General features: G+C 39.0%; 1 protein-coding gene across 1 annotated transcript in view; it reads right to left on the reverse strand.

Annotated features, from left to right (window-relative positions):
* Pect (phosphoethanolamine cytidylyltransferase) overlaps positions 1–26,689 on the reverse strand; it is a 132,702-nt gene that overhangs the window by 95,147 nt on the left and 10,866 nt on the right. Inside the window, exon 3 of the mRNA XM_067136991.2 lies at positions 19,208–19,320. Coding sequence (XP_066993092.1) covers positions 19,208–19,320 — 113 coding nt within the window. The remainder of the gene's footprint in view (positions 1–19,207; positions 19,321–26,689) is intronic.

Genomic DNA, 26,689 nt, shown 5'->3' on the forward strand with positions numbered 1-26,689 from the left:
AAGCCAGCCCCGTGGTGTAGGGATAGCGTGCCTGCCTCTCGCCCGGAGGCTCCGGGTTCGATTCCTGGCCAGTTCAGGAATTTTTCTCTCGACCTGAGGGCTGGTTTGAGGTCCACTCAGCCTATGTGATTAGAGTTGAGGAGCTATCTGATGGTGAGATGGAGTCCCCGGTCTCGAAAGCCCAGAATAATGGCCGAGAGGATGTGTCATGTTGACCACACAACCCCCCGTAATCTGCAGCCTTCGGGCTGAGCAGCGGTCGCTGGGCAGGCCAAGGGGTTTGGTTTTTGGTTTTTTTTTTTTTTTTGCCAAAAAACTTATGTTTCCCAAATAAACTAGCACTTCTAGGCATATTTATACTTTATTTACCAAAATAAATGCAATCAAACTACACATAAGCACTTCCAGACACACTAATTCACACAAAATTCAACATTCTTTACACAAAAACAAGCATAGCGGCAGTCATATTTGAAACAGACGAGTAACAAAAATTGAGCGCCGAGTATTCTCTATAGATAGATGCAAACCACAGCCTTCTATGTGCAGTAGTTTCAGAGATATTCGTAAATAAAGAGATGCATGTCCAAAATCAACCAGCCTGATGGATATGCAAGCAATGTTATAAAATTAAAAATAAAATACTTCTAGCAGTTACACAGAGATAAATTATATAACATTTTATTCATGAAACATTAAATAATATTGTAGGACTTATCTTGAAAAATGTCAAAAAATTCACATTTTTGCCTTTCAAACTCCCCTTAATTAAGGTACAGCCCCAGCATTTGCCTGTTGTGAAAATGGGAAACCACGGAAAACCATCTCCAGGCCTGCCGACAGTGGGATTCAAACCCACTATCTCCTGGATGAAAGCTCACAGCTGCGTGGTCCTAACTGCATGGCCAACTTGCCCGGTACTACAAACCATGAGTTTATAAAAAAAGTGACGTGTAGGCAATTTTTCAATGCCATATTCATAATCAGGACATACAAATTACCTAAAAATTGTTTTTCTTGTCCATGTTATGAAAAACTTGTTGAGTAGTGATATTAAAGGAGATATTGGTGATTTTTTCATTCTCTTGAAATTCAGATTCTTCTCTCAAGCCCCCTTTCATTTGACAAAAATTGCAAAATGAGTAGCTATGATCTTAATCGCCCTCACCCACAATTAATGTACCAAGTTTCATGAAATTCCACATAACATGATGCTGTAACAGACAAACATTAAATTAAACCAGATATTGTCCATTTGCCCAATCTGATATACAAAATTCTGTCTGTTAGGTCACCATCCAAGAGGCTGGTAGGATCCTCAAGTAGCAATGCCAAAGGTTATGTAGTTATAAGGCAATTTCATAAACCCATGGCAATACCAAAATGAAGCATACTAGACAAGATGAGGAGTATCATGTAGAATTTCAAAAAATACTGACGAACAATTTTGTATGTACTGTATATTACAAAAAGTCACTTGTAGGGTTATTACAAGAACAATATGGCTTTTGAAATGGAAAGTCAACACTAAACCCCATCTTCATTATGGAGAAACATTGGGAATACAGAAGAGATATGATGACAATATTTCTTTGTTTAGAAAAGTGTACACAGAGCAAAGATACAGAAAGTAATGCAACAGAAAAAATTTGGAAAATAAATGATACAATATGCGCAAGTAATGTAAAAAAATTGTTGCAGCGGTGTCCAGACACCTGTTGGGGAAAACCGAATGGTTTTTGAATTAAAATGGACTACAACAAGGAAGGGTGTTGTCACCACTGTTATTCATAATGGTTATGGATGAAAATGTGGAGTAGACAAAGATAAAGTATGGGTACAAGGAACTGAAGGCAATTCTGTTTGCAGATGATGTGGTGTGAGGAGCAAACAAACAGGAGTACAAGGGCAACTCGACATGTCAAGTGAGATTATTGAAAATTATGGACTGAAAATCAGCATGAAAAAAAGTAAGGCAATGGTGATGACTAGAGGAGAAAGGGAAGGGGAAGAAATTATAAAAATAAGGGGACAAAATCTTGAAATTGTGGAAAGTTTCAAGTACTTGGGAAGTGAACTGATGCAGAATGCGGGCTAGACATGGAGATAAATAAAAGGATTTAACATGAAAAGCATTCTACCAGAGTGTGAAAAACCTGGAATGGAGAAAGGAAGTACCAATGAAGTGTAAAGAGATGATGTATAAGATATACTACAGCCAAATACTGACATATATAGTGAAGACCTGGAAAATGAAAAAAGACAGGAGAATAAAATCTAGGCCAGTGAAATTGAACTTTTTGGAAGTAGGATAGCAAAGGCAAGAAATGACAGAGTAAAAAATGAGCATATCAGGAAGGAAATCAGTGTGCAAAAACTTTACAATAGAATGAAGAGGGATGAACCTAGATGGTTTGGACATGTTAAAGGGATGGAAGAGGAAAGGAGGCTAAGGGAAGGGTGCTGAAGTGGATGATGGAGATCCAAACAGGAGAAGAGACTAAGGCGGTTGAAAGCAATCAAGAGATTATTATTATTATTATTATTATTATTATTATTATTATTATTATTATTATCATTACTACTACTACTACTACTACTACTACTACTACTACAAGTAGTCACTAGAGTATTCACACTTTGAATTTGTACTTCAAAGAATTGGTTGTTGCTTAGATTTCCAAGTGTTTAACTGTAAAATTTATGCACATCTTATTTACAACTCTTATTTACAAAGAGTAAATTTTGAAACTTGCATGATAGGAAAAAAAAAAAAAAAGACTTCTTACCATGTATCCAATAATGAAATATGTGTGGGGTGTAAGAAACATTGATATTGTACAAACACTGCATAAGAGTACTAATTGCAAAATGCATATAAGTAAAATTTAGAGAATAATCACATCGCTAGTGATTCTGCTGTATTCAATATTATTAGCACAATCATAGGAAAGGTTGATCTTATCATATCTATTGTGTGGGTGTGTTTTCTGATCTGTCAGGAAATAGAGTAACATAAAATGTTTACTCTTGCAAGAGAGGGGCCTGATACACAGAAGTGTAAATTTCACAAGTAATGCATACTACGGGGAAGAAGTATGGGTACAACAAAACGTTTAGCTGTTATAGACCATAATAAGAGGGTATAGTGGCTTATAAAGTTACAATAGAAATGCAATGAATATGAAGGAAAAACATGGAATTTTATCAAATCAATTTATTACTTGGAAAGGGTAATCCATACTAAGGCATGAAACTGAGTAAGTCATGTGATGATGATACTTCACTTACCAGATTAGAGGACTCCTGCCAGAAAAATTGCTCAACAATGAATGCATGGTTTATATCTCAGTGTGCATATTTAATAAGGACAGATAAGTTACAAATTTTCTTCAAAGTACCTTTAATTACCCACCACTGACACAACACACAAAGGGAATATAAAATGAGTCAGGCTGATGTCTAATGTAACAATATTAAAGAAAGCAAACTATATCAAATCGGCACCACCACCATTCCTCTCCTTCTTGCACCAATGCAGCTGAAATACCTCTGGGATTATATCAGTTTGAATGTATAAACCTGTAACCCACAACTTTAATCACAAGATATGTTTAATTTAAGTGGGTCTTCAAGGGTATATTAGGATACATTTCTGTTTCTAGTTTGTTTTTGTTTTTTCTGCAAACTGTAATAACTTACGTTTAATTTTCAAGTAATCTCATGATAAATTTTGGTGCTGACAAATATCTGATATTATATTAAGACAAAATACTACTCATGTCTCTAATAATTGATGCAATGCCTTACTTCAAAAGCTTCCATACACTGAGCAAGAGAAGTTCTTTAGAAAATAAACTAGTATCCAATTCATGACCAAATTTAGGGATTGACTTGGGGCCCCTATATTTGGTATTTTTCTGTTAATGTCCAACGTATTTCATTACACAGATGATATTGTAGAAAATTTCAAAGTTCTCTAAACTTAAATCACAACACACTGAGATAGTGTGTTTTACTATCAACTAAATTTACTGAACTACTCATCATCATTTCCATCTCCCCTTGTCCAGCTCCTGCCAGGTCGGAGTGTTGATTGTACTTCGCCACCATTGTCTCTCCTTCTACCACTCCTCTTCAGTAATTGTATTTCAGTCCAGTCATCTTTTTCTTATACTTGACAGAGTCCATCCATCATGCTCTGGGCCTCCCTCTTTCCTTCTATATTAGCCTCCAACATTTGTTTTGGTATCCTTTCCTCCTCCATCCTTATAACATGTCCAAACCATCTCAATTTATTCTACATATAACTTACATCAAATATTAATTTGTATTGAATAGGTGGATCTTCCTTTAATTCTTATAATTGTTTTTTAGCGTTGTTTGTATCTTTTTTTCTTTGCTACTTGTTTTACATAGCACCAACACAGATAGATCTTATGGCAACGATGGGATAGGAAAGGGCTTGGAGTGGGAAGGAAGCGGCCATGGCTAACTAAATTTTTTTTTTTTTTTTTTTAGCTATTTGCGCACCGACACAGACAGGTCTTATGGCGACGATGGGACAGGAAAGGCCTAGGAATGGGAAGGAAGCGGCCGTGGCCTTAATTAAGGTACAGCCCCAGCATTTGCCCGGTGTGAAATGGGAAACCATGGAAAACCATCTTCAGGGCTGCTGACAGTGGGGTTCAAACCCACCATCTCCTGGATGCAAGCTCACAGTTGCGCGCCCCTAACTGCACGGCCAATGTTTGTATCTTGGGCATCAGTGCACCCTTCGGCAATACAACCTGAAGGGACGTATCATGCCCAATATGATCCATATTGACAAATAACTAGTCCATTATTGAAACATTTTGGATCTAAGATCTCCTGTTCTACAAGGTCCCTTCAGCCAAAATATTTGTCACCATCTTAAGCACATTAATAATGTAAACATCTGTTGAAGGCCATGCCATAGGTCATACCTGACATAAGCCTTATAAGATAAATATTGTTGCCAACTCCAATAGACTTTCATCGGCTAAATCTGTCAAAAGCAGATCAGATGTAACCAGCGTTTCGTCTGTCAAGATTACATTTTATCTCTGGATGAAAAATTATTAGTTCATGGATCCAATTTTTAAACAATGTTAAGTTTATATGTGTGTTTTTAACATAGGCCTGATTGATCTTAAGATTATTTATTGCAAAAACAGCTATGTCAAAATTAACATGAACTTAAAAAGTGGACATTAGAATCAACAAATTCTGGTAGATAAGACTGAATAAATCACATATTTATTCTGTAACTTTATAATATGGTCCATTATTTTTTTTAAAGTGTTAATTTTAAACATACAGGTTAAATTCCTACTATGTACGTTAGGTATTCAGCCCGAAGGCTGGTTTGATCCTCCACAGCACCGCCAACAGCTGTCATAGATAGCCTAAGCATCAATGAAGACGCGTACTAGGGAAACAAGGAGTGAGGTAGTTTCCCGTTGCTTTCCTCACCGAGCCGGATGTTGCTACTACATATCAGCCTGCCAAGCTCACTGAAATGCATGCACCAACCAACCCTATGAGCGATATTTTCATACCATTCATAACAGGGACTGGCTGCATAAGGAATGGTATTACTAGCATCCCTCATACCTCGGTCACTTTCGCTTTGTCAAAGTCAAGGATGAGACTGAGACAGATCAATGAAAGTAACAAATTTATTCTAGCCCATACCAGAAGACATACTGCACTGTAAACACTACATCTCGCCAGCAAAGACTAGAAAACCTGGAATGGAGAAAGGAACTACCAATGAAGTGTAGAGAGATGATGTACGAGGGCAGATCAAAAAAAAAGTACACTTCCCAGTTATGGCCATTTATTACACCACCTATGCAACAGTAACACAACTATAACGACATACACTGTAACGTCACTTTTTCACATAGTTTCCAAGACACTCCAAACATTTCTGCGAACGCACAACCAACTTGTCGATGCCAGATGCATATAAATTTCCTCCAGTGTTCTGCAACCACTTGGAGACAGCGGCCTTCACCTCCTCATCGGTCTGGAAACATCGACCACCGAGCTCCGTTTTGAGCTTATCGAAGAGATGAAAGTCACATGGCGCTAGGTCGGGAATGTAGGGTGGATGTTGCCAGACCTCCCACTTGAAACGCTGCAGCAGTTCTCTCGCTTGGTGGGCCTTGTGAGGTGTTGCGTTATTGTGCAACAAAATCACACCAGCGCTCAATTTCCCCCGGCGCTTCTCTTTAATAGCTTTATGCAACCGGTGCAACGTTTGACAATACGACACCGCATTCATCGTCGTTCCTTTCGGCATGAATTCCACGTGCAGCAAACCCTCCATGTCAAAAAACACTGCCGCCATAACCTTACTGGCTGAAGGTTGAACCTTGGCCTTCTTTCGTTGTGGTGATGAGGGGTGCACCCATTCCATTGATGTTCTCTTCGTTTCGGGGGTGAAGTGGTGGACCCACGTTTCGTCACCTGTGATGATTCGCCGCAGAAACCCGTTGCCGTCTGCGGCATAGCGTTGCAAAAATGCCAGGGAGGATTGGAAACGTTGTCCCTTGTACTCATCGGTGAGAAGACATGGGACCCATCTTTGACACAGCTTACAATATCCAAGGTTCTCGTGAACAATGGCGAACACACTGCCATATGACATGTTCAGCTGCATTGCGATTTCTCTCAGTTTAATGTGCCGGTTCTGTCTAATGATCGTATTCACGCTGTTGACCTTTGCGCGGGTCCTGGACATTGCGAGCCTGCCTTCGTGATGGTTGTCCGTGACATCCATGCATCCGGCTTTGAATTGCTGACACCACTTTACGATACCTTGCCGGGAAATGGCCCGCAACCCATACACAGCACTAATTTCACGATGAATGTCCGTGCAATTTTTCCTTTTGGCCCATAGGAATTGGATTGTCGCACGCACCTCATATTTGGAGTGAACGTCCATTTGACGCGCCATTGCATTTGGCCACTATTCACACAATACCAGATGAGACACCACAGCGACCTGCCTAACAGACGTGTGGGCTGTGCCCACGTTTGCGACACACAGCGTGCTGCTGCGGCGTGTTAGTGCAACTAACTTTCTGATCCACCTACGTATAAGATATACTACTGCCAAATACTGTCATATATAGTGAAGACCTGGAAAATGAAAAAAGACAGGAGAATAGAATGGAGAAAGATGAACCTAGATGGTTTGGACATTTTAAAAGGATGGAAGAGGGAAGGATGCTGAGGTAAGGGTGCCGAAGTGGATGATGGAGATCCAAGCAGGAGAAGAGACTAAGGCGGTTGAAAGCAATCAAGAATAGTACAATTAGAAGAAACCTGCATTGGAACACAGTTGAGGAGGATCAATGGTGGATGGATAGTGGAAGATGAAAAGGTGAACATATCAACCCGGCAGGAGCTGGACGGAGGAAATAGATGATGAACTGGCATGTAAAAAAAACTCCTGCGAGACAAAATTCCAGTACCTCCACGTCTCTGAAAACCGTCAAAAAAGTATTTTTATAAAAATGCTATTTATTCGGGGCATCGACCTACGAAGATCTTTTGCCCCTAAAAAAAGTAGTAAGTGGGATGTAAAAACAATACATTATTTAACAATTTGCCAGTGCTATTGTTTTCCTCACTTCTGGCCCGTTCACACTGCTGTTGCTCTGCCCGTATTGGAGTCTCCTGCCAGCATTATTGCCATGAACTGGCTGTCCTGCATTTGACCTTTGTCACAATATATATGTAAATCAATGACTAAAGATAAATAATAATGTTACTGATTTTATGTCTGATCAATTATGTTTGCAGTTTATGGGAATTTTGTCCCATGGGGACCATACGTTGTTTCCAATGTAAAGTGTGATTTGGGGAGTTGTGATGATAACAGCAGGCTCTTTAGCCTACTGCCATTCACAATCGAGTTCGGAAGTTTACATTATAATGGCAGGCCCCAATGCCTAATGTGGAGCCACAATCGATTTGGAAATTTTCGAAGTTCAGACTTTTAATTCAAAACTGCCTTTACATGTTAAAAATAATAGCATTTTATAGAGTAATTTAAATTCAAAATTTATCCGCATGATGATAGAACACGTCTTCCGGAACGTGCAGGGATAGATTTCCACACTCTCAAAATTACGAGAAAACATGTTGTGTCATATTCTTCTAGAAGCCTGGCCAGGCAATGTACAGTATATAAAGAGGCAGTCTTGAGGGTTGAGTGGAGTTGTTTTAGCGAGAGTTATGAGTGCAAGTCGTTAACAGTGTATGTCAATTTGTTGCGTTAGGCAGGCCAGAGTAAAGCGTAGCTTCCACCGAAGTCCCAGTCAACATCCATGGCTGTGACAATATGGAAGTTGCTGGGGTATGGGTAGTGCTGAGTAATGACATTCGGAGCATGACTAGTGCATCTGAGTGTTATGAAAGGTGCTGCTCATAGGGTCAGTCGTGCTGCAATAGTACTTTCTGACCCAGTGAGGAAAGCAATGGTAAACTACCTCACTCCTCATCTTGCCTAGTACGCCTCATTTTGGTGCTGCCATTGGTTTTTGGGGTTTCCTTATAACCGCATAACCTTTGGTGGTGCTATTTGAGGATCCAACCAGCCTCTGGGCTGATGACCTAACAGACAGACAGTAGTTGGTTGACATGCAAGTGTTGCCGTCTCTTCTGCTTCTTCTTCTTCTTCTTCTTCTTCTTCGTAGCAGTCGAGTGTTCAAAATGGTAGTTTATTGATGTGTGTGTAATGTGTAAATAATTTGTAAATAAAACAGTGTACACAAGTGACAGCATTTTGTGTGTGTGTCTTTGTAGATACATCATTACGAATTATCCATATTTCAAATGAAACAATTTAAATAGCATGCAAAACTGTACCTCATGTTTTCGGGAACAAGACCTTCTTTGAATTAGGCAGGATTTTGAATTAACCGATTTCTAATTATTGAGGTTCTATTGCATATGATCATACAGTTTATTTCAAGATCTATCCAATGTTTTGCCTTGAAAGTGTTCTTGGTGGCGATTAATATTCCACCTGACGCTTTGATCTGCCATGTGTTGGTCTGACCTGGTGAAATATTTGAAAATCTTCAACAAAACATATTTCTGGGCCTTGAAAGTGTTCTTGGTGGCGATTAATATTCCACCTGACGCTTTGATCTGCCATGTGTTGGTCTGACCTGGTGAAATATTTGAAATCTTCAACAAAACATATTTCTGGGCTCAATAAGGTGTTGCTCAACCATGGTTCAAGAGAACATCAATGAATCAAAGTTATTTAGCTCCAGTCCAAACGTATAAATGTCGAGTACCTTATTGTTTTAAGCTTTGTACATTCTGGTAATGGATGTTCAGCAACTCAGGTTTAAATGTATATTATCAGCTAGTAGGAGAAGTGTAAGAAGTAAAGAAGTGGTGAAGACATGTTCATTAGCTCACTTAGCAGCCAGACTGGAGAAGGGATTCATTGATCAAACACAAGTTTCAATCACAGGAAACACTAAATCACATTTTGCAAAGCACCACTTGCTCGCACTGACAACTGATGTAAACAATTTTCACTCATATGAATAGCTAAAATCCGAATTAAAACGATCACAGAAAACAACACTAACATTGGGAAGAGACAAGAAAGTAATGAAGCAGCACAAACGTGTGGCTGCTTACCGGCTACCATCTTTATTTATTAATAATGTATGTATTTTCTCTGAAAGATCTGTAATAATGGAGATATTAATGAATTGATATTTTTATTGCTGAGTTAATTTCTTTCCAAGGCTCTTTCTAATATCCAAGGACCTTAACAAACTTCAATCTTGTGAGATGGAATTTCTTAGAACTGTCCTACAAAAGACACATCTTGATCATATAAACAGAAAAGAGCCAAATAAACCTGGGACTAGCTAAACCTATGGAGGCAAGACTAAAGACATCCAGACTTAAATGGTTTGGCCATGTTGAAAGAATGACAAGCACAAGAGTACCACATGCTTATATGGAAAGAAGACTAAAAGGCAGGAGACCAGTAGGAAGACAGACAAGGTGGAAGGACCAACTGAGGGGAGATATGGAGAGCAGAGGATGGAATTGGAAATGAAACCTACTTGGACAGGCAACATTGGAGAGAACATGTTTACAACCACCCTACCTGGCATGCCAGAAGGGCTCAATTATGATGATGATGATGATGATGATGATGATGATGATGATGATGACAATGACTGATAAAGTTCATCTACGCTGAACATCACAACATGGAAACTGTTTTTTTAGTCATCATGGGATATTAACTACCTGGCAACGATTATGGTTGTTGTCGTGATTATTTTTATATGCTGCAAAATTGTATGGTAATTAGCTCCTACAGAACTGGAGGATAACAATGGCTATCAAAATGAGAAGAAAAATATGAAGGAACAAATACCTGAAAAATGAAGGACAAGAGGAAGGAATCATAAAGGGGGAGGGTATCACGGGCTCAAGGTGATACAGCACGCTATCTAGCGGTTGTTGTAACGTATATGTATGTGTTTATATAGAGTCTGGGGATTGTTAATAAAAGGACTAGCTTGTAATAACACGGTGTTGTTACTCCACAATTTTGGTGCTGAAACCCGGGAGAATTTTGAGAGTTTACACGAACACTATCGGCTTCCGAAACATAATTGGTCATTTCTGTGAGGAGAAAACAGTGATATGATGTTCACTTCTGACGGATTATTGAAAAGGTAAATCACTAGCCTCACGTCATCACGTTTATCCTCAACACGACGGATAAGTACAAGCTTCACCCTCTTTCTTAGTGAAATATAATATTTACTGGCATTCACGTAGGGCTTGGCTCCATATTTTTTCCCTTCAGTACTATAATGATTGGTAACGGTACGTGTTTAGTTGTATGAATGTCTGAACGCATCATTTAATTTTGAAGGCGCCATTTTGTGACAGAGAAGACTTGATACCACAAACCCACGCTGCCCATCTTGACTAGTGCTGCCATCTGTCACTTCTCTAGGAATTAAATGTAATACGACTAAGGGAAGATCCGTCATTTCTACTCCAAAATACGAACTAGTGAGAATCCAGCATCAACATGACTGAAATTGCAGGGCATCTTTCAAAATTAAAACGTAAACGGATAATTCATCGACCAAATGTCACATGCTTCATAAATCAAATAGGTTCGATCATTCCACACCTGAATGAAAATCTAGCAGGTTCCACCTTTTCAATACAAAATACAATGTTGTTGGATGGTATTTACAACATTATTTTATTACTGAACATGTTTCGGTGTTTCATTTTGACACCATCATCAGTTGTATAGTAAGTGAAAAAAACTTGGCGATATAAACAATGAACAACATATTGCTGAATTTGACTCCTTAAAAACTAACTTATGCTAGGTTTGAAAACTCTAATTTACAGCAAGAAAAATCTTGTGATGTCGTAAATATAAAGAATCTCATCTGGGTGATGAGTTGTCTTCAAATTTCGTAATGGCTATAATTCTGTACACTCGTAATGTCGGATTCAAATATGATCCTAAAATTGAGGAGTTAAAGTTGAATACAGTCCTTTAATGTTAAAATGTTCATTTCCTATATACACTGTTAGCCATTTGTAGATAAAAACTCGTTGTGTACAGTAAAATTGTTAAACTGCGCCGTCTTCTTAGCTTTGTTAATGTGTAGAAACGTAGTTTACTGTACACAACGAGTAAATTAGAGTTTTCAAACCTAGCATAAGTTAGTTTCTAAGGAGTCAAGTTCAGCAATATGTTGTTGTTCACTGTTTATATCGCCAAGTTTTTTCACTTACTATACAGCTGATGATGGTGTCAAAATGAAACACCGAAACATGTTCAGTAATAAAATAATGTTGTAAATACCATCCAACAACATTGTATTTTGTATTGAAAAGGTGGAACCTGCTAGATTTTAATTCAATTGTGATCTCAGTTCAATACGAATAAGAAATATGAAGTTCCTTACGTTTAATCATTCCACACCTGTTGAAGAAATACAGCATTTCAGTGAACGCTACGCGAAGCTTTGGACAACTTATTCGCCTTAGATGACTCTATTCAAGATCTGCTCGACGATGTAGAATACAATGCAGATACAATAGCATGTGAAGACTACACAGACAAAAGCAAACGAGCTATTAGAAGGGCAAAACATCATCTGGAGCAGAGTCAAGTTGGAAATAGCACAAATGTCGCCACCCAACCTTCTACAAATCCAACAGCTCACATTGTCCCAGAAGTCAGGTTACCAACGATAAAAATGCAATCTTTCACGGGAAAAATTGAAGAATGGTCCCTTTTTTGGGAACAGTCTAAGGCATCCGTAGACAGAAATCCATCAGTCTCTGCTATAAATAAACACATCTTCCTGCGCGGATACTTGGAAGGGAAATCAAAGCGGCTAGTCGATGGGATAGCCGTTACAAGCGACACATATGAACAAACTAAGCAGATTCTGATATCACGCTATGGGGATAAAAATAGAATTATCCAATCACATCTAGACTTCTTAGAAAATCTTGAGGTTGCAGCTTCAGAGAGCCCGCAAGTACTAAACAATATGTACATCGAATGCCACAGGCGAATTCAAGAGAGGACGTGGACTTATACGGAGGGATAGTCGCTCCCAAGCTACTGCGTGCCTTTCTAGAAGACATCTGCCGCTGTTGGCTCATTCACGCCAAAAGGCACAACACGCAAGAAGGGAACCTCTCAAGCGTAATGGAATTCCTTAATGAAGAGGTCGAAGGGGCTGTCAACGCACAAAAAATGCGAGGAGATTTTTCTCCTGCAGCACCTCACAACTTACAGCTACCACTTTTCAGGTGAACACAAAAGCAAACAATACTGCGAGAAGAAGCAAGCGAGAAATGGCACTGTTTTATATATATTGTGAAAATGAAGGGCACTGGGGCCAAGGTTAGAACTGATAAACTCAAGACGGCAAAATGTTGTTTCCTGTGTCTCAGGAAAGGTCACAATAAGGATAGGTGTTTCAAACAAGGAAAGGCATCCTGCAACCAGTGTAAAGGTCTCCATCACATATCTATCTACAGTAAGGCAGACACCCTCTTTTCTTCCATTGGCAAAATAGAAGTCACCGCTTCGAACTTCACATACCTGCAGACTATTCGCACATGGATCAAAGGACCAACTGGAAAACTGAAATTTACCCGTTGTGTCCTGGACACCGGTAGTCAGTCTAGTTTTATTCATCATTCTCTGATAGATTCATTGGAACTCAACATTAATCATAGCCAGACATTGGAGTTAACCACATTCGAATCACCTTCTAGGATTTTAACTTTAAGAAGGAACGTCTCATTTAAAATGATGGGATTTTCTACTAATACTCGTATTTCAGTTTTTGAAAGTCACAACACCTATATGCCACAACAGACGTCATCGCACGATATAAGGATCCTCACTTCACTCAACAAACTCAAACTAGCAGATCCTCAAGACAAAATAGAACTTCCGATAGAAGTTCTCATGGGTGCAGACCACTACTGGAGGATTGTGACTATGAAACAGCCAATGAGAGTATCTCATTCTCTTGTTCTATTGCCTACCATATTTGGATACGTCGTCAGCGGAAACAGAACCAGCGTTACAGTCAACCAGATAATGGTCCATCATATTTAATTTGCTGTAGATGAAATCTCCTATGACAGTGTAAGTCAGTTTTGGGATTTTGAAACCATCGGCATTAAGGAACATCAAGGGCGAGCACTATCACCCAAGCATCACACCATTCTCTAAGATTTCCATAACACCTACTATAAGGAAGATGGAAAGAGAGTTATCTCGCTCCCTAGGAAAGAAGGTGTTCTCTTTTCCTCCAACTTCACCACAGCAGAAAGGCAATTCTCGTCATAAGAAAATAGACTACAAAGGAATGATGAGCTGAAGTCCATTTACCACAAACACATGTCAGATTATATACGGAGAGATCAAGTAGAGACTGTTCCTCACAACAACTGTTCCGGGGATGTGTTTTACCTACCCCACCACACTGTGAAGAAATCCAACGCGAGTAGCACAAAATACAGAGTCATCTTCGATGCATCCTCCCACGAAATAGACTCTCCATCACTGAATGAGGTGCTGGAATTGGGCCATAACCTGTTACCGGAAATTCTAGTGATATTGTTAAGATTTAGAAAACACTTCAAGGCAGTTGTATGTGATGGCCAACGAGCATTCCTACAATTAACACTCAACAAGGATCATAGAGATCTTACGAGATTTCTATGGTATCGTGTCGAGCGGAGGGAGGACGGAACCTATGACATATCAAACAAGCTGATATCCTGTCGCTTTAAATGCTTGCCCTTTGGACTGACATCTAGTCCATTCCTCCTGTCGGCCACTATAAGGGAAACGGCCACACTGAGTCAGGACAGATATAGAGTTGCATCAGAGCTAGTTGACAAATCTATGTTTATGGATGATTTCACTGCAAGTGTTAATGATGACTCAAAGGTAATCACTATATATCAGGAACTCACCGCACTCTTGCAACACATTAAACTCTCACTCTCCATGTGGGCGACCAACTTGAAACCGTTAAAGATGTTATGGCGTAAGGAAAAGCTGGAGGAAAGAAGTGTGACAACCATTCTGGAAGTAGACTTGAATACTGTTAAAGACTGTCTCTTCACCAAGAAGAAGATTGCTAGCGATCTCAAGCACAAACCAGGAGCCAAGAGAAATATTCTTTGTGGCACAGCCCAGTTCTAAGATTCTCTTGAACTTTTCACACCAGTAGGAATTGTTGCTAAATTAATCTTTCAGGACACCTGGCTCAGATATTTAACTTGGGAGGAGTTACTACCTCCTGATATAGCAAAGAATTGGCATTCATGGATTAGCAAACTTCACTTCCTGTCATCTATAAACATCCCCAGATGGATCGGGATGGGACAGACAAATCACAAATCACATGTGCACGTATTCTGTGATGCCTCTGAGAAGGTATACGGAGCAGTTATTTATGTGAAGTCAACATGGGACTATACCACCCCCGCTCGCATATTTTGCACCAAAAACAGACCAGCACCAGTGAAGAAGGTGACGGTTCCAAGATTACAGTTGCTCGCCGCACTTATAGACACACGTCTCCTGCACTATTTTTGTGAGGAAATAATCAATCAATCAATCAATCAATCAATCAATCAATCAATCAATCAATCAATCAATCAATCAATACTGGTCTGCATTTAGGCCAGTTGCCCAGGTGGCAGATTCCCTATCTGTTGTTTTCCTAGCCTTTCCTTAAATCATTTCAATGACATTGGAAATTTATTGAACATCTCCCTTGGTAAGTTATTACAATCCCTAACTCCCCTTCCTATAAATGAATATTTGCCCCAATTTGTCCTCTTGTATTCCAACTTTATCTTCATATTGTGATCTTTCCTACTTTTAAAGACGCCACCCAAACTTATTCGTCTACTAATGTCATTCCACGCCATTTCTCCGCTGACAGCTCGGAACATACTACTCAATGGAAAATTCTAAGTTCCCATGGAGGGAATTACATTTTTTTTCACCAACAGAGCCTGTCAAAAACAGATCAGATCTGTTTCTGACATACTACTCAGTCGAGCAGCTCGTCTCCTTTCTCCCAGTTCTTCCCAGCCCAAACTTTGCAACATTTTTGTAACGCTGCTCTTTTGTCGGAAATCACCCAGAACAAATCGAGCTGCTTTTCTTTGGATTTTTTCTAGTTCTTGAATCAAGTAATCCTGGTGAGGGTCCCATACACTGGAACCATACTGTAGTTGGGGTCTTACCAGAGACTTATAAGCCCTCTCCTTTACATCCTTACTACAACCCCTAAACACCCTCATAACCATGTGCAGAGATCTGTATCCTTTATTTACAATCCCATTTATGTGATTACCCCAATGAAGATCTTTCCTTATATTAACACCCAGATACTTACAACGATCCCCAAAAGAAACTTTCACCCCATCAGCACAGTAATTAAAACTCAGAGGACTTTTCCCATTTGTAAAACTCACAATCTGACTTTTAACCCCGTTTATCATCATACCATTGCCTACTGTCCATCTCACAACATCTCACATTTTGCAGTTGCTCACAATCTTGTAACTTATTTATTACTCTATAGAGGATTTCGACCTCAACAGGGCCACTCTGTGGAGTGACTCTACAGTGACGTTGGGATGGATAAAAAAACGACCCAAACAAATGGAGGGCCTTCGTTGCCAATTGTGTAACAGAGACAATTAGCCACACAACTCCCAGTCAGTGGCGACACTGTCTCGGAGACCAAAACCCTGCAGGTTATCTCATGCTAGGGATAGACGCAGACCAGCTGCTATCCTTAGAGATGTGGTGGTGTGGTCCCTGCTGGCTTACTCACACCAACATTTGGCTACCTAACATAACAATGGAACACTTGCCACTAACAGAGATCAAAAAGCTGCCAAATGTGTTCATGATCACCACTACTGAACCCATCCTAGATGTATTATAGTTTAGCGCCTACTGGAAACTACTACATGTCGCAGCGTGGGTATTTCGATTTATCCAAGCTCTCAAAGATAAAACAGCCCATTCTAACGCATTGACAGCTGCAGAATTGCAAACAGCCCGTACATATTGGATCAAAAACATCCAGCGAGAAAAATTTCCTGCCGAGGTAAGCGCACTGCAGCGAGGTGTACAGCTACCCAATACACCTAAGCTTGCACGCTTCAACACTTTCATAGACCAAGGTGTAATCCGACTAGGTGGAAGACTCCAATGTGCGGAGTTGACCAACGAGCAGAAACACCCTTATACTGCATGGTGAACACCACTTCACTTGCTAATTAGACACATCCATATACGACTGCACCACTTAGGAGTATGCATCGTATTAGGAGATCTATGACAAGAATACTGGATTCTCCAAGCTAGGCGAACAATTAAGTACTCCATTCAAGCCTACCATGCAAGATAGCTCGAAACACTCACTCCCCTACCACTTGATTGTGTACGACCTACAGAGCCATTTTCTGTAACAGGTGTGGATTTCGCAGGCCCCTTTATGTTAAATGGGGCAGAGAAGTTAGTGAAGTACATAGTTCTGTTCACTTGTGCCTCCACTCGCACACTCCACCTAGAACTATCCACCGATATGTCAACAAAAAAATTTCTGATGGCTTTGCAAAGATTCATCAGCCGATGGGGTATACCCCACACTATATACTTGGACAACGCGCGCACTTTCACTGCAGTGAATAAGGAACTCGTGGCCCTCAAAGACGTCTTGGTAGACCCCAGTATGCATCACTACTGTGCTCGCGAAGGAGTCCAATGGAAATTCATTGCGGTACAGGCGGCTTGGTGGGAAGGATTCTGGGAGAGGATGGTCGGTTCTACCAAACGATGCCTGCGGAAGGTTCTAGGACGCTTGCAGCAGGACGAGGAAGGCTTTTACACAACACTTGTCAGCACAGAAGCCGCCTTTAACAGCAGACCGATCACCAAGGACACAAATACTGGCAATGTTCTGACCCCATCTCACTTTCTAGTCAAAAAAAGGTTAACAGCCACCCTGTTTGGAGTAGAACCCACTATAGGGAAAAATTTGACATCAGAATTTAAAATGAGGTAGTGAGTCTTCAAGATTTCTGGAAACGTTGGAAAGCAGAGGATCTTCTCCAGCTGCGAAGCTACCACAAAGTGAAAAGACCACACAGACAACAGGGTTCGCCAAGGATCGGAGACATTGTCCTCCTCCAGGAGGACTCTAGGCCATGACACGTATGGAAATGAGCGAGAATAGATGAGCTTCTCCCAGGGAGAGATGGAAAGATCCGAACAATCATCCTACACCAGCCAGACAGCTCCAGAATCAGTCGACCGGTGCAGCTGGTCGTTCCTCTGAAAATTGACCAGGGTGGGGACTCAAGGCGATACCGCACGCTATCCAGTGGTTGCTGTAACGTATATGTATATGTAGAATCCAGGGATTGTTAATAAAAGGACTAGCTTGTAATAAACACGGTGTTGTTACTCCACAGAGGGGGAGGTTAGTGCCTAGGGCTCGAATGCCCTAATATTGCTGAGCTGCGAGAAAACAAAATATGATGGTTTACCAATGTCCTAAGCCTCTAAAAATTTACCAACATTGACTATTGTTTGTTGAGACATGCTCTGTCTCTTCTACTGCCACTCATCTCCACCACATGGGATTACTACTGCATTAACAAAAACTAACCAACTGATGAGCTCAACTTAGCACACCCGGGCAAAACGGTGGCAACCAGGAATGAGTTAGCTGGAAAATTTATAATGTCCAGTAACGGACCATTTATATTGGTATTATAAATTTACTTATTCAGGACAAATATTTCAGGTTCCCTATGGGAATCAACATCTATATCAAAAACTAACCTGTCAACATCTGGTACACACCAGTTAGTTGAAAATAAAGCATTAAAATAAAAGCCCAAAGCAGATTTATAGTGACGAATACCAATACCAGTAGGTCTATCATTGAATAAGCAATGTTATATTCGATTTACCCTGATATGTTAATGTCTCCATTCACATTTATGAAAAAAAAAAAATGATGGATTATATTACCTTTCTCCTTTGTCAGTGACCAGATCTCAACCACATATATCACTATGGATGTATGTAATGTTCCTTGTAAAATATTTCTGTAGCCTTCTTTGGTACAACTTTAATTCAGAAAGAGAGAAAAATAAATGAAAGGAAAGAGAAACATTATTCACTGGGAGACATTTCAGAAGTAAAAGTGACTAGTTCTCTGTAATACTACTTCTGGTATGATATTACACTTGATACTGGGAAAATTACATTATTCTACATATATTACAATTATTCTTTGTTACAAATAACCTAAATAGATTTTTAACTCAGACTTTCAGACTAAGGCTGAAAGTTAGGCTTATGCCCAAGTTCACAGCTTACATTTCATACTAATAAATTTATTGCACTTCAAACTTCCACTAGTTTTTTATATATACAGATAATGTCATACGTTTTTATAAATAATACCATGCTTCATTTTCCTGTTACATCAACTTAGAAGACATGTGTGGCATAGTGGTCACACATGCTTTTATGATGTTTATAAATATATAATTCACATCTACTAACCTCCATGCACACAGAAGTCACAATTATACTTGTCTAGAGTTTCCAGAGTAGTGACATAAGGAGCTCCTTCTACCACTTCATCCACCCACTTGATACCACGGACCATTTTATACCTACAAATAAAATCCGGAATGTTTATGAGAACATACTTGGAGGAGAAGGATGGGGAAATAGAAATAAGGAGGGGAAAAAGCTACTGGATTTGTGCAAAAGAAATGGGATGAAGGTTGGGAACTCATGGTGCAAGAAGAGAAAAACCACAAGATAACCTGGTAGCAGTGACTGGTCTAGGAAATCCATTGTGGATTACATGACCTACGACTGTGAAATGAAGAGGAATATTACAGATGTAAGGGTAATACCATCAGAGGCCCAAGATAGTGACCACAGACTACTGGTAATGAAACTGAGGAAAATGAAGGAAAGAAAGAGGACAGAGAAGCAAGAAAGATGTATCAAAATATGGAAACTGAAGGAGAAGAAAAGCAAGGAAGAATACCGGGAAAAAATAACACTGAACTTACCAACAGAGAATACAAAAGGAGGAGAGGAAGAATGAGAAAGTTTTAAAAAGAGATTAGTAAAAGCTGCAGAGAGAGTTTATGGGAGAACTACAGGAAAAGATGCAAGGAGACCCCATGGTGGAACGACAGAGTCAAAGTGGCAGTTGGGAAGAAGAATAAAGCTTTTTAGAGTGTGGTTTCAACAGAGGGCAACGGCGACAAGAATATAAAACCAAACAGGAAGGGGCTAAAGAGGTTGTATCAGAGGAGAACAAAAAATGGATGGAAAAGTGGACAAACATAATGGAAGATGATAGCAAAGGAAATAAAAAAGTACTGTATAGGATGTTCAAGAGTAAGAGGAAAGGCATGAGGGAAGATGTTATAATGATAGATAAGAATGGAAATGAAGTGCAGGAAAAAAAGAGATATTCAAAGGAATGTGGAAGGAGTATTTTGAAGATTTACTAAACCCAGAAGGTTGCATTGAGGAGGAAAGTATAAGCATGGAAGAAGGAAGAAACATGGAAAAAGAAAAAGACTTAACATGGGGAGAAGTGGAGGTAACACTGGACAAGATGAAAGGAGGGAAATCCCTCCCGAGGTTTAGATGAAGTGAGTATTGAGATGGTGAAGACAGAAGAAGAGGTAGGGAAACAGTGGCTTTATTCTGTGTTGAAAGTAGTATGGAAGGAGAGGAAGACCCCTAAAGACTGGAAGAAGGGGATAATCATACCCATTTTCAAGAAGGGGAATAGAAAAGATATAAAAAATATGGGAGTCACATTGATATGTCACTGTGCAAATGGGTTTGAGAAGATTCTTGGAGAATAGAATCAGAAAGCTGTTGGAAAAAAAGTTAAGAGGAGAGCAGTATTGCTTCAGATCTATATGATGGCCTTCTTGGACTGAGAAAGCATATGATTGTGTGTGCAGAAACAGGTATGGGAAGCCTTACAAAAACAGGTGTCGAGAAGCAGACAATAGAAAGAGGGAGATGTACCATGGGAGTGTCAGTTGTGTGAAAGTAGGAGGAGAAAGAACCAGACTGGTTTGAGCAAAAGCAGTGGATTAAGACATGGAAGTGCTCAGTCAACTTTGCTCTTCATTGTAGTAATGGACAAGCTAATGTCATAAGTGGCAAGGAAAACTGGGGAAGGAAAAATGAAAGTGATGATGTTTGCTGATGATTTGTTAGTCAGGGGAGAAAAGAAAGAGGATATCCAGGAACAGTTCAATGCACGGGAAGATGAAGGGGAACAATATGGAATGAAATTTAATACTAAAAAGAGTGAGATAGTGATCACAACTAGAAAGAAGGAGAGACCTATGAGAGGGATAATGCTTGGAGGGGAACAGCTTAAGAAGGTAGAGAGTTTTCAGTACCTCGCAAGTATCCTAGAGGAAAGTGGAAGAAATGATGAGGAAATAATCGAGTGTGGAAGACAAGCAAGAGTGTTCCAGAAAAGTGTCAGAAGCCTGGTTTGGAACAGGATGTTCCTCAGAGAAGCAAAATGATATACAGGATGTACTATGTACCTATTCCGACGTATGCAGCAGAAACTTGGGTAATGAGACAAAGCTGTGTCTAGGATACAGGCAAGTGAAATGAAATTTCTGAGAAGCAGGATAGGATTGACAGGAATGGATAGGATGAGAAATGAGAAGATTAGAGATATAGTAAAAGAAGAGCCACTACAGAATAGGATAGAGGTATCTCGACTTAGATGGTATGGACACATTAAGAGAATGACTGAGGAAAGGATACTAAGGAGGATGCACAAAATGGAGATAACAGGAAAATGACCACGAGGGAGACCAAGAGACAGGTGGATAAAAGGAGTGGAAGAGGGTGTACAGAGAAGATAAGACTGGGCAAGAGTGAAGGGGGAGAAGTGGTCGGAAGACAAGAGGAGATGGAGTGGCTTATGTTCCAAGCAGACCTGGTGAACAGCTGGAAACTGCATATGATGATTATGAATGTTTAACTGAAATGACCAAACAAATTTTATATGAACACACTGAACGTTTGTCAGATTTTTTTTTTTTTTTACGTCACACCGACACAGATAGGTCTTATGGCAACGATGTGACAGGAAAGGGCTAGGAGTGGGAAGGAAGCAGCCATAGCCTTAATTGAGGTACAGCCCCAGCATTTGCCTGGTGTGAAAATGGGAATCCACGGAAAACCATCTTCAGGGCTGCTGACAGTGGGGTTTGAACCAATTTTGAATTTGGGGGTCCAGTGTTGTAATTCAAACAGAAAAGTATCTAATAAGCAAAAGAAAATATACACTGCAAAAGAAGTTTGGAATATCAAGGATGTAATGCAATAATGAAGTTACAGAAGTTTACTGTATCACAGACACACAACCTGAAAATGTAAACTTGTACAAACTCAAACATTTTTCTTCCAATATCTAATACAAATAAATAAAGTAGAGTGGCTGCACATGTTAACATGCTACAGCTATGGAGCCAAGCTCTGTATTCGGGAGACGAGTGGGTTCGAACCCTACCATCAGCTGTCCTGCTGAAAACACCGAGCGAATTTAGTAAGTCAACAGAAACTGCCCAGAGGAATCCAAAAAGCGGTCAAAGACAGTACCAATATTGAACATAACAATTATGACATCACAAAAGACTCCAATGAACAAGCAGATATGTCAAAATTTGATAGTAGATTCAGTAGGGAATTCAGTAACTGGAAAGCAAAATTCACAACGGATATGAATGATGATGTCTTTGATACATTAGTAAGTAATTTTCTGTCATTCCTCACCAAAGCAATACATCTTCTTCCTGGTCCTAAACGTCCTGCTTAGGAATATTACAAAACCAGAAAAAGAAAACGTGATGTAGTTGGTCAGCGATCATATAAAACTACTTCCAATCCTAAGCGAGCTACCACAAGAGACAAAGAAAAATGAAAGGGTACATATTTGTATCACTTAACTCAGGTTCCATTAGGCTACTACAATCAACGTAGAAAGGCTATTCACACAGTATTCAGATGTGAACCACCTTTATGCACTCTAGGCAGAAACTGCTTACATACATACTTTTCCAACCTTTTTTCAAAGGTGAGACCTGAATACCCTTCAGAAGTTGACGAAGCTGAACTTTTCGAGTAAAACAACATTTTTATTTCCAAAGAAGAGGTAAATGCTGCTTTCCAAAGAAGAGGTAAATGCTGCAATAAAGAGAATTTCAGTAGAGACAGCCAGCGGTCCCGATCACATCACTGTACAGACAATTAGAATGGAATTGCCTATGAAACTATTTCGTTGAATGGTATTAGAATGCTGCAAACCAGCTTTGTACTGTCCACTCGAAAAGAGCCAGGACAGTTCTCACTCACAAAGGAGGAGAGACTGATTGCCCAACTGTCATCCAATAACCACCCGTAGTATAATTCGGAGGGTAATTTGAAGAGTGCTAGACCAAAGGTTTTGTCAATATATTAGTTTCAATCAAAGCCAGAGGGGATTCAATAACTCCCCAGGTACACATCTAAAAACATCACTATCAGAGGCAGCTAAAGTAAACAAACACGATGCCTGCATAGTGTTTTTAGATATCAGAAACGTTTTTTGACAATGTGGGGCACCACCATCTAAGACTCTTGATTTAACAGGTATTCCCGATAAATTGATGTATCTTATTATGAATTTACAAGAAGATAAACAGTATGAAGACCAAAATACGAAACCAGCAAACTGATCTCATCCAATTTAAATGTGGTATACTGTAAGGTTTTCCACTCCCTCCTGCTCTGTATAATTTACACTCCCTCCTGCTCTGTATAATTTAGCAACAGATCACATTCTTGCAGAATTATCTGAAGAATCCACAGCTAGTCAATATGGTTTCCCTCTAACCAAAGAAGAATAAAGACTGATCATCATGAGTTTCACAGATGACAAGGTAATCATTGGTAAGTGTGGAAGCAGCAGCTGGACTGATAAAAGGTGCCCTACAACGGTTTCATGAAATAGGCGTCGACATAAATGTTTCAAAATCTGTAGCTGTATGCGTAACGAAAGAGAAATATTTGGACAAAAATCTCAGTATAAATCAACAAGAAATAAGAATGCAAGCCCGTAGTGAACCAATTCGTTATCTAGGCATAAACTTCTCCGATGAACTGATATTTGATCCTCAAACCGTTCTGTAAAACCTAACAGATCCTATAGAAATTCTTGTTAACTTACCTTTGCTGCAAGCAGACCAGATTGTTCGATCTCTCCAACACTTATATCTCCATTCCAGGCAACACCTTTGCATACCACAAACGTTTCTATCCGATGCAAACAAGATAACAAAAAGCACTCAAATAGGTCCTTCAAATGCCAACCGATATCCCAGACCATGTGCTATAAACCAGAAAGTAAGAACAGAATGATCATTGACCCAACTACGTGATTTGAATCACATTCTGGTCAACCGGAAGAAGTAGATTAGAGAAGAAGTGTATTTATGACCAAACAGTCTCATATTATAAAGAAAAATATGGACTGCAAAATATATCATGTCACATGGTTAATGGAGGAAACTCGGGGAACAATTCCTAAATTCTTATCCCAGTTTTGGACTTCATTAGGCATAGAAAAATCATCTGCTGACAAACATACCGGTAGCTGCCATCGGCAGTTCAGTATTAATTTTCAGAAATCATTTATACTGTCAATAGTATCATATGTTTCAAACTCTTTGTTTCTTTGTTCCTTAGTTTTTTGTATTATATGTGAAAGATTTTTTCATATTCCATGCTAATATGATTTATCAGATAGTATTTTTTATTACCGTACCTGTTAAACTGTGATAGTAAATTGTGTATTGGAAAATGAAGTATACTTTGTCCTAGTGGCAACTCCAGAATTAGGGAAGTTATAAACAAAAATAAAATGATAATGAAATTATCCATGCTTCACTGCATGCCTGCCACCTACTAGTGATATCCAGGTTTCCCAATTTATTTTACATCTTAACAAAATTGGTGGTATTGATTACGAAGATAAACTCTGCTTTGACCGTAACGCACATACTCTTTATTACTAGTAGAAAAAAAACAAAATTATAACTTGAATTTTACCTTTTGCGTCCATGTAACATTATCAGTCTTTTTATTTTTACGACAATTTCTGTATTTCATTGCATACTAAATTAATTTGAAAGTTTCTTCATATGTGTAGACTTCAATCCTTTCTTGGCTGGAACTTCCACATTACAGTCGAATAACAGTCTAATACTGGACTCTTGTAATACAATTTCAAAAGAAAAGGTGCTAAACAAATAAAACACCTTGGAACGGGTATACCACTATGCTAAATTTCAATACATTTTCAGTAACATTATTGCCAATGCAATAAAACTGTAACTACATCTTCCGCATAATAACACCATAGTTGGTAGCACGCAAGTAAATATTTACCTTCCAGATTGCAAAACTGCAGCCTACGTATCTGAATGTTTATCTGAGAGTAGTAACACAGGGTCTAAAAGAAAAATAATCTGTTTAGGAAGTTCATTGTTTAGAGATATAATAAGAGGAAGGTTAATATGCAGTATAAACTTTCTTTACCTTATCCCAATTATTTTTGGGGTCGCTGGAGCCCTCCAGGCTCATTCTGTTTTGGCCGGGGGTTTAAAGCCGGATGCCCTTCCTGATGCTACGTAATTTTTGAGATTAAAATCTTGATCCAGAATCGACCGGGATTCAAACCTAAGCCTTCCAGGTTGAAAGCCAGCAGCTAAGCCACTGAGCTAATCATGCGCCCTTAACAACATGCAATAGGACCAGCTGATTAATATAAATTGCACTTAAAATGTTTCCAGATTGGTTCAGTGCCTAGTTCACCAGTGTGGAAAAAAACTTATATTAGTCAAAGGTCTTAACTAGCAAAACACACAGCTGAAACAGTAAAAATTATGAGGACAATTTGGATTATCTTAGCTATTTAATGATGATATATAAGTAGTAACTGAAACATCTACATCAACTTCTGTGTTCTTAGCTCCAAAGAGAGCAATCTTTTATTATTATATATTTATCAGCAACTGAAAAGATATGTATTTAGGAATAAAATCTCTGAGTGGAAATAGATCATATTCACACTTAGTTACTAAATTCAGTGTTACCTTTTACTTATGCAGTATATCAACACCATGATATGACTAGAAGAAAAGATAGCTTGAATATGTTTTAAATATTTATCTTGAATCAAAATTTCATCTACCCTGTACATTGATAGAAGAATTCAATGCACAGCAAGGTATATGTTAATACTCTCTAATTTAGTCTCTGTTGTTGAATGTAATTATTTTATTAGTTTTCAAAAAATTATGAAGGCTACCACAAGAACAAAGCATAACAAAGAAAAGTACTATTGAGCCTTGGCTCATATGCCCCTTTGGAAATAATTGTTTTTTAAAAAAAGTAAGAAACCTGTTAGGTGGTGTCAAGATAAAGAGGGGTTGTAGTATCTTTCAGGGGCAGAGAAGAGCCACATCTGGTAAATGTGGCAGGTATCACCCATGATATGATCAAAAAATAAATTAATACAGTATGTATTCATTTATATTTAATATAAAGTGTAACTTATTCTTGTACTTAATAATATTTCTGTTTTCTCATCCTCCCATCTCCTTCTTGAAGTAGGTTCACTGGCAACAAACCCAGTTTTAATTTAGAGCTATAGAAAGAACATTTTTAAAATTTATTCTCCAAGAGAAATATCAGCTTGCAAATATACAAAAAATATTTCACGCTCTGAGTTTGTTTGTTCAGTAATTATTTCCTGATTCATGGTAATGTGTTTGCACACAATTGATTCTTACTATCAAACATTCCAAAACTACAAGACATCAACTAAGATTCAGATTAATGGATCATTTCTTTCCCATCTGCATTTCAAGGCTTGTATTCAGCTGGTACCAGAAGCAAACGTACATGCTTTGAAAGGAATCAACATAGGGC

The sequence above is a fragment of the Anabrus simplex genome, chromosome 1 (genome assembly GCF_040414725.1).
Source record: "Anabrus simplex isolate iqAnaSimp1 chromosome 1, ASM4041472v1, whole genome shotgun sequence".
NCBI classification, from domain to species: Eukaryota; Metazoa; Arthropoda; class Insecta; order Orthoptera; family Tettigoniidae; genus Anabrus; species Anabrus simplex.